The sequence below is a fragment of the Antrostomus carolinensis genome, unplaced genomic scaffold (genome assembly GCF_000700745.2).
Source record: "Antrostomus carolinensis isolate BGI_N321 unplaced genomic scaffold, ASM70074v2 scaffold53332, whole genome shotgun sequence".
Classification (NCBI taxonomy): Eukaryota; Metazoa; Chordata; class Aves; order Caprimulgiformes; family Caprimulgidae; genus Antrostomus; species Antrostomus carolinensis.
Window position 1 is genome coordinate 1 of NW_010299917.1, and position 9,427 is coordinate 9,427.

At 36.6% G+C, this 9,427-nt stretch overlaps 1 protein-coding gene across 1 annotated transcript; it reads right to left on the reverse strand.

The window, feature by feature from the left end:
* Positions 1-217: 217 nt before the first annotated feature.
* Positions 218-8,496, reverse strand: RNF32 (ring finger protein 32; the record flags this gene model as incomplete). Its single annotated transcript, XM_010162929.1, has 6 exons — positions 8,473-8,496; positions 7,668-7,938; positions 2,838-2,980; positions 1,118-1,150; positions 547-671; positions 218-326 (listed from the first exon to the last, which is right to left on the reverse strand). Coding segments are annotated over exons 1-6 (705 nt in total), but the record flags the coding sequence as incomplete, so codon positions are not given.
* Between the last annotated feature and the right edge of the window lie 931 nt (positions 8,497-9,427).

Consider the following 9,427-nt stretch of genomic DNA (forward strand, 5'->3'; position numbering starts at 1 on the left):
AGAGTGTCCACAGCTCCTGCCAATCTGGTGTCATCAGCAAACTTAGTTATCAGTCCCTCAAGCCCTGTATCCAGGTCATTGATGAAGACATTAAAGAGCACCGGCCCCAGGATGGATCCCTGCAGGACCCCACTAGTGACCGGTCACCAACCCGATGTAACCTCACTGACTAGATTTAAGGGAGCTGAATCAGACCAAAGAAGCAAATGCCACGTACCTTTTTCTCAAAGAATTGCTTTCTTAATTTGCTGTCTTTAGGAGGCACAGTTTTTCTCAAGTTTTCATACCATTTTCTAACAATATATCCTCTCCAGGAAGCTTGAATCCTGTAAGACACAATTTTGCTCAATAAGAGGAAACTCAAATTTATATAATTTTACTATTTATATGAAAAAAATAATTTAATGCATTTTTTTAACACTTTAACTTTTGTAGTGCATTCATTCTGTCTAGTTTATTATTATAGTAAAGTTTTAACTCATTTGGAACATTATTTAGAAATAAATATTGTCCAGGGACACCACCTGTAGCAGAAGAAAGGCTTACCTGGTAGCACACTTTATTTTAAACAAGCGTGCCCCATCGTGTATGACTCTGGTCTGATACTGCTCTTTTCTACATATAGGACAAGACTTTTTACCTGTAAATTTTTCAAAGGCTTTCAGGCATGCCTGAAAAAAAATAATTGCAATTACTGACAATATGTTTAATATCACTGGAACAGATGAAACAGGATAGATTACAGAATGTAAAACCAGTTGATTCATCAATCCATGGACACTCTACAAGATGCATATTTGTATAATTAAAATGAGAATTTTGTAAATCTACATATATTTGCATGAAATTTCATGAATTAAAGTATTCCCGCTGTGTATACAAATACATAGTTCAGTTACAAACTACATTTTCCCATATGGTTTTAAAAAAAAGGTAATAAAATGGAATAAAGTGCTTCATCATAAAATAGCTGTAAATTATATTTCTTACCATAAAAATCTGGAATCAATTACTTTTCAAGGTGATTAGATTTAATTCATTAAGATATTCACTTAAGTAGTTTAATTAAAATAGTAATGTATTATGTGCTTAAACAGTTATATAAAAATGTACTCACTTTATGGAATACATGGGAACATGAAAGCAGCACCTGTTTTTCAAAGGGGAAAAAAAACACAACAAACCTGACTTCAAGCCATCCTAAAAAGCTGAAAAGTAAAAACTGCTGACAAGAAAAGTTCTGACTGCCTGAAAGGTCATCAGTTTCTTTCTGTTACTACTGCAGTCTTTCCACTAAAAAGAAAACTAGTCTTCTATAGAAATTACTTAATATATTACACCTTAAACTAATATGTGAATTTTGTGTTAACAACACAGTGGCAGAAAGCAAGAAATGCCAACTGCTGCTGACTGGAGGAGAAGGTTATAGAACAAGTACTTAAAATAAAAACTGATTAATTTTTTTCTCTTTTTTCTCCACAAAGACATTAAATTTCACAAAGTGATATACATCAAATGCAGCATTTCACACATACAGAAAAACAAAAGAGAAAGCATGTTCACAGGCTACAAGAAAACTTCACCTTTATCTGACCTAAATTCCCACTAAATGTTGATGAATCTCCATCGGGACAAAAGATAGAGAGTGGGACAAAAAAGGCAGTTGGCTCTTAGAGGAAGGAAAAACTGGGAAAGGAGTGAAAACCAGAACAAGTAGTGTGCACTATTGAGCTGGCAAACACAAAAGGATTAATGGCTAGCAGCCAGCTGAAGGGAAAGCTTTCAGATACAGCGGCTTTTTTCCCTTGAGGGAAACACTGAGGACAAAAAGAATTCCAGAGGCATTTCCCTTTTTGTGCCAAATCTAAAGTAAACTTTTAAATGAGTGCTGTCTTTTGCTCTCTCTCTCATCAAGCTTTAGACTTTCAGGGTAGGCAGAAATTGGCAGAATGGTCTTTTGCCAGATCCATCCCACCTGTCTGTGGACAATTGTACACCTTCAGTTAATGTTGCTGAAAAAGGAAGCAAAAGTCCTGTATCTAAGGTTATTAAAAGACCTTGATTCACATCACAGACTTGCCTGTAAAGTCTTCAAGAAAAATTAAAAACAGAGAAAAGGTAGAAAAAAACACCCTGAAATTCACTGTGGAAAGAAACTTGCAAGGAGTTGGGATAATTCTTCTCATTACCATCACCTCTCTGAAGCATCACTCCTCTTCAGTCAGTCACTTGTCCCTTTTCCTTAATATTTTCAATATGATAGACAAGAGAATTTAATAAAGCATGATGTATTTATGCTTATGCTACACATACACATTGAATAAAGCCATCAATGTAAAATGCAAGCATTTCTTCAGATAACCTAAGGAAGTGTCTGACTGGTATTAAGAGCACACCTACTTCAATTTTTCAAATAGAAATAACTTCTGAACTAAACTGCAATTAACAAAAGTTGTCAGAAAACAAAATATATCTTAAATTGTGAAATTAGTGAATATTTACCATTCTGTTGAATAAAGGCTAGGATCATATCTAACAGGAGCCTAAATGAAACAAAAAAAGGCCTGAACAGATAAAAAGGCTGATTATCTTCTCCTTCTAATGCATAACTGCAGAAGTGAACAGACACTACCAACCTGTCTCTATCATGTCACGTCCAAAGTACTTTCAGAGTTGGCTACGGATAGCTGGGTCCAACTATTAAATGTTAAATGGTGCCTCAAAGTAGAATCTTTATTTCCTTTCTTCCTCCAGCTAATGATTTTTAGCAGTAACTCTGGAAAAACTTTTTAAAATACAATTGCATAGTCCACACGATTATACAGTTAAGCAGGTACCTGAGGCTGAAGTGCAAATTTCTCCCTGCATATTGGACAAGGCTGTGCGGAGTCTCCATGCTGTATGGATCTCTGCTTTATTTTTACCCATTCTTCATCAGTTAGGGGCAAGGAAGGAGGCTCAACCAGGCCTAGTTTCTGAGCTGTAGAAAACAACAACAACAAATCACTGAGTGAAACTCACTGGCAGCTGCAGACAATGGATTTTTTTCATGTAAAATTCATCGATGATGCACTTAATTAAAAATACGTTACACAGATACTTCATATATATCTATCGTCAGACAAACCACTGGCAGGCAACATACTTTGTAGTGTTAATTAGCTATTCAGTAATTGTCAGAATTTCTTTTACATACAGGATTCATAAAGGAAATTTTTCTAAATGTAAACTTTTATTTGCCAGGTAATTTGAATTTATTTTGATACCTTTCACAGCCATTAAGATGGAGATTTATTAACCAGACAATACAACAATGCACAATAATGTAACTTCAAATCATCACTATAAACAGAATCTGTTTATATTTCTGAATTCATTTGTGAAAGTTTCTTCAACATTGCATTTTTGTATTCTTAAAATAAAAATAAAAATGAATAAAATGGTGTAATAAAAAAACTGTTGCTGGTGCAAAACACTGAAGTGTAACGAGACTATGACAGATGCAAGAGAAATAAAGAGCACAGAGAAACAGAGATGGTCACAAGACACTGGTGATAGTGTCACTGAGATAGCTGAGCTTCTCGATCTCAGATGATAACTGTGAGGTGCCTTGCTGCATGTCCATGGGAAATCTCTGCCTTCTCAAAGAAGGAATCAGTGAAAATATTTATAATACTCCCCCCACCCCCACAAATGGCAGATGTAGTCCAGTGTCAGTATCTCAGTAGTAAAAAAAGATGCTAATAGGTAGAGCAAATAAAAGATCTTTGTCATCTTTGAAGACCAGAGGAAGCAGCTTGTGTGGACTGACCAAAGGCAGTGGAGGAATGTCCAAGGCATGTGTAATAACACGAGTCCATGATGAGGCCTCAACGGTATTGCTAAAACCAGCAAGGAAGAGGGACATGCAATAGTTAGAATGCAAGCTGGTGACACCTAGATGAGAGTTTTAGTTCTAAATGAGAAGGAAAGGCCAGCTCTTTCATCCATACCAAAATCTTTGCATAAACCATTAAGAAGCAGCACCTATTTGTTCTGCATAAGCTTTCAAAACCCCATCAGACAGACTGTGTATGCAAACCCATCATACTAGTTAGTCATGAAAAGAAAAGGAATCCTGACAAACCAAAGAATGAGGTTTTGGTGATCCACTTACTCAAGTATCTGATTACTCTAGGACAGGATTTGTTAATTTTTGAGACAAAAATTCTGGTCCTGAGCTCATCCATATACAGATGTTTATCATTAATCATTTAAAATTTGCACAAAACTCTCTTTGATCTTTTTAAAGAACTGTTGTAAGCTACTGAAGGAATTATAAGGAATACTTTCTTCCCTTAAGTTAAACTATCTACCTAACCTACTTCCTTGTGAGGTCATGACATCCTTCAAATGTAAATCAATTTGATTCCATATCTTAGAACAACAGGATGGCTTTGAGATTTCAAGCTGGGTCAGTTTATGCTTTTGGAACTATGTGGAAAGTGCTTTCTCTACATATGGTTTGGTTCACACTCACATACACCCCACCTTGTTACTCTTGGTAGCCTTGTAAAAGTATCGAGTCAAAGGTGAGCGATGCATGTAAACCTAAATATCAACAGAAAATTTTAATCAATGAATACCAGGGATGACATTGGTGGTCCCATATGAATTTTCTTAGAGGTGTGCTGTTTCAGTTCCTTGATACACAGAGACAAACACAGCACCTCCACACATGCCTGCAGGAGCTCACAGCTCTGCCTGCGGGCTGTGGGACAGAATACAAACCGCTCTGTGTCAAGCAGCAAAGCACATATGCACCTATTTACGGCATCGTAATTTCCGAATGTACAATATACATTGCATTGACATAAGACAGCGCTGACTAACAATTTTTGGTGCAGGAGAATGCTTTTATCTGCTACTCTTGATGCTGAGAAATAATACAAGATTTAAGAGAAATATGAAGGATCCTGCAAACTTTTTAGGGTCTAAAATCTAGTTCAGAACATGTACTTTGCTTAAAGCTTGCGCACGAGTTGCTGAAATTGGTAGCCGAGTGACAAAGAAACTTTCCTAAGCAGAAGTGCTTTCCCTCTTGACCATTCAACTCTTGAAGAGCATGTATTGCACAGATCAGTGTTTCTGCTACCAAAGAAGAATCAAATTATAAAATACATGACAAAAGTTTGACTAAAACCATGTATATAGTTTCCTCTGACAGTCATAGCCAAGAGTGTCAGTGAATGAGTAAGGAAACAAGATCCCGTTTGGACAGTCCAATATACAGAAGCAATGGTCTCTGTGATGAGAAAATCTGGATACACCACGAGCGAAAGAGATAGCAAACCAGTCACAGCATGAAAGACAGTATCACAACATAAAAAATACCTACTCTTGATTTTCTTCCAAGCACTGCGGTCAGAGACTGTTTTCAGGAAGACAATGAGATGGCTTTGTGGAAAGCCTTTTGTATACCCCTGGGGTAAGAAAAACTGCTTATTTAAAACTTTCACAAATGGATGATTAAAGCTGCCAAATAGGAAGAGACTGGCGGCAAAACCTAACTTCTAAATAATATAAACCAGATGGGATATTTGTGAGGGACAGGTTATACAGGTGTTTAGAAGGAAAGCTTTTATACACAGTGAGGAAAACTGGCAGCAGGACACCCAAGAAGGGGTATGTGGTTGAAGCAAAAAGCTCTATGAAGATATTCTCAGAGCAACACTTTGAATAAATACAAGCAATGAAAGCCGACATTTATCACAGCTCAAGACATCCAAGGGTTTTCATCCTTATGCATCAAGTTTACAAGCCCAACCTGTTTACTGACACACCCATTTACAACCAAGTGAGTTATTTATGCTAAAATGAACATTAGCAAAGTGATTACATACATTAATCTTTATTATTATTTTATTTTAGATCAAGTCTCTTATAAGAAAAATTTAATCATAGGGATGCTTGTGAGATTTTGGTTGATTGCCCACAAACTCAAGAAGAAAAAGTTGCATTAAATTACATTTTCAAAGTTAGTTCACAGCTGTAAGGTTTAAACCACACAATTCTTATTGAGAAAGCTTGACACAAGCACTTTAAAATAATGTGAGATCACAGGTGAAAATACTAATAAGCAAAAGCCCCAAACAATTGCAATTTTGTAAAATCTTTCAGCACATTCTTTCAAGTCCCTTGCACAAGCATTTGTATGGGACATCTCAGTCAATGCTGTGATTTAAAGAGAAAATACTTCGTCTTTCTTATAATTGCAGAGAACATGCTCACACTTGGGCTGCATTTTTTAACCACAACCTTTAACTTCCATAATCACTCATTATTTATATTTGAGTTAACCCCAGTACCTCTCTGCTGTCCCCCCCAACCCTCAGTATCCTCTCTTCTTTCAAATTCCTCTTCAAAATGAACTAAAGAAGAAAAAGCCCTCCCATCTTTAGAACTATAACCATGTAAACGTAGGAATAATCACCTTGTCTTACTACCTTTGTCCTACGCTTGTTACACTCACTTGTTGTGTATTATCTTCAGTTACCCTCTTAACCTTCAGCTGATTCCAAAAGGCAGATGCCTGTGCTTGTATGGAGCCTCATTGATTTACATGGTTCTCTTTAGAGCTGGGACTACTGTGACAGTTATTATAGCAAAAGGCAACATGATCTTTAGAGAGGCCTAAGGGCATTTTTATGGAAAAGAATAAACAAAACAGTTATTAATGATGATGAAAGTTTATTATGCTTAAAACTGCAAACTGTGGAGCTGGAAGATCCTTTAAGAAATGTCTAATCACGGCAACTGAAAGGATGGAGACAAGATGATATTCATGGCAAGAATACTACAGAAACCTTTAGAAAAGGGAAATACAAGACTGAAACTAATGGGAGGGAAGCACATTTAGACTCCTGGTCTGTTAAGATGCTCCCTGGCTTTGTCTTTCTAAGCAATATTGTCCATTGCTGCTGTACAACTGTATTATTATAATACTATTTAAAAGTGAGTTTTCTCACCAGGCGTCATTCCAAGCCCTCACATCTGTGACTTTTATCTTGTTGCATGTTTGCTTCTAAATTTGAAAAAGGTATTTAAATACAGGTGTTAATTCTTCCCGGGTTTAGCCCCAGGACCATTGTAAAAACAAACCTTTTAAACTTTGAGTAAAGGTGGGTAGGAATTAACAAAGAAAACATTTAATGCAGCACCAGTAAATGTCTTTTTACTGAATAAGGAATAAAACAAACCATTTCAAATAGACTTTAAAAACCCTTAATACTAAAACATTCCCCTAAACAAATATAATATAAAAAACCTTGATGTTTGCCTGAGAATGTAAGGTAAAGTTATGACAGTCAATATACAAAACACATTAAAAAAAAGTGTGAAAGACTTCCCACCTCTTAATGAAGAATTCTTTAAGATGTACTAGCTTCTTCACTGCCACAAGAATAATATTTATTAACACATTTCAGATATGAAGAGACACATTCAAGCCACTGATGGTAATTCCATTGTTTACCTGATAGCCTAAACGACTTAATTTTGAAATTTTAAACCAAGATTTTATGCTGTTTAGCATTAAATTATCTTATTGAACAGAAAACTTAGGTTCCTCATTTTAGTTTATTTTAAATAAAACCAAAAATTTCACAAATCAGAATAGAATGGTTTACCTAATGTTAACTGTGGAGGACTGGGATCAAGAACATACTCCTTTTCTGTGTCTTCCTTGTTCTTGTGATGAATGCTCTTTTTTCTTAGTCCAGTATCTACTACTGCTCTGACCATTTCTTTGTTCACAGGTTTGTAAATGTTCTTGGTATTCCTTGTCCTTGACTTAAAAGGATCTGCTAATGAAAGATCCTGGAGCTGATGACTGTGTATTATATGATCCTGTAAAGCAACTGCAGAAACTACTATTGTCTCTCGTTTGGAGGAGCGGCCCTAAAAAGAAAAAAAAACCCCAAACTTCTTGAATAATTATTGTTATAATTTATTTTAAAACATATATCTTTTATACTAAATTAAAAGAAATTCTGCTCCTGGTCAATATTTTTGACTTGTCAAAGGCTTTTATACCCATGCAGTTCCTGTACTTGAAAGCCTAACATACAATTACCATAACGTGAAATTTAAGATTGATGTTTCTGACACATCCTAGTTTTAACTTATAAAAAGTAAAATGAAATCTTTGTTTTATCATTTATATTAAAAAAAATAGCATTAACTTTGAAGTTTTAATTACTCAGCCCATAATTATTAGGTGCAATAAACTCATTATGGACTATAAAAGTTTGGCATGCGCAAACACATTTTTACTTCAATATAATTAAAAACAATCCCAAAGGCTAACCCTGCCTTCCAGAACACTGAATATAAACAAGAATATATTATTTTTATACAGGGAATTGGCTTATCTATCTATTTCTCCATTTATCCCTATCCTTCTGCATTATTTTAAAAGATGTGAAATCATACCTTGTAAAAATCATGATGCTCCATTGGTATCTTTAGTGATTTTACAAGAGTTGTGTGGCTCTATAAAAAGACAGGTACAAGAACTTGAATAATATTTCTCAGCAGAAGCAGACTCATCAATAGCAGTAGAGAAACCTGTAATTACACTCGTTTTCTCCTAGGCCTACCATGGCAGAGAGCTTCACATGTATTCATAGAATCATAGAATGGTTTGGGTTGGAAGGGACCTTACAGATCATCCAGTTCTGACCCCTCTGCCATTAGCAGGGACACCTTCCACTAGACCAGGTTGCCCAAAGCCTCATCCAACCTGGCCTTGAAAGGCACAGACACAGAAGTTCACTCTGGCTCCTTAAACCACCAACTGTGCCCCTGTCCTGCCAGCCTGAGTGGACTGCCCATCATGTACACAGAATAGCTTCAAAACAAATGGCACTCCTCACAAATTTCAAGCTGAACTGAGGAAAAAATACAGCCGTAGCAATAAACACCACTGAACTGTTCTGCCAGATTAGTTAATTGCAGACAAGGAAGTCTGTGATCGATAGAGCAAGGATGATGTTAGTAACCCCTTTGGGGCTGAAGCTGCTCTGCTGCCATCACAACACCCTCATGGGTACAGCGGGAACACCTGCGGGGTGGCTTGGCAGTGGAGAGGAAGCTGGCAGAGAGTGAGGTGACACTCTAATTTGGGGTTGTTTCCAACCATGAGCAGGGACACCTTCCACTAGACCAAGTTGCTCAAAGCCTCATCCAACCTGGCCTTGAACACTTCCAGGGAGGCGCATCCACAGCTTCTCTGGGCAACCTGTTCCAGTGTCTGACCACCCTCACAGTGAAGAATTTCTTCCTAATATCTAATCTAAACCTACCCTCTTCCAGTTTAAAGCCATTTCCCCTTGTTTTGTCATTAACTGCCCTTATAAAAAGTCCCTCCCCAGCTTTCTTGTAGACC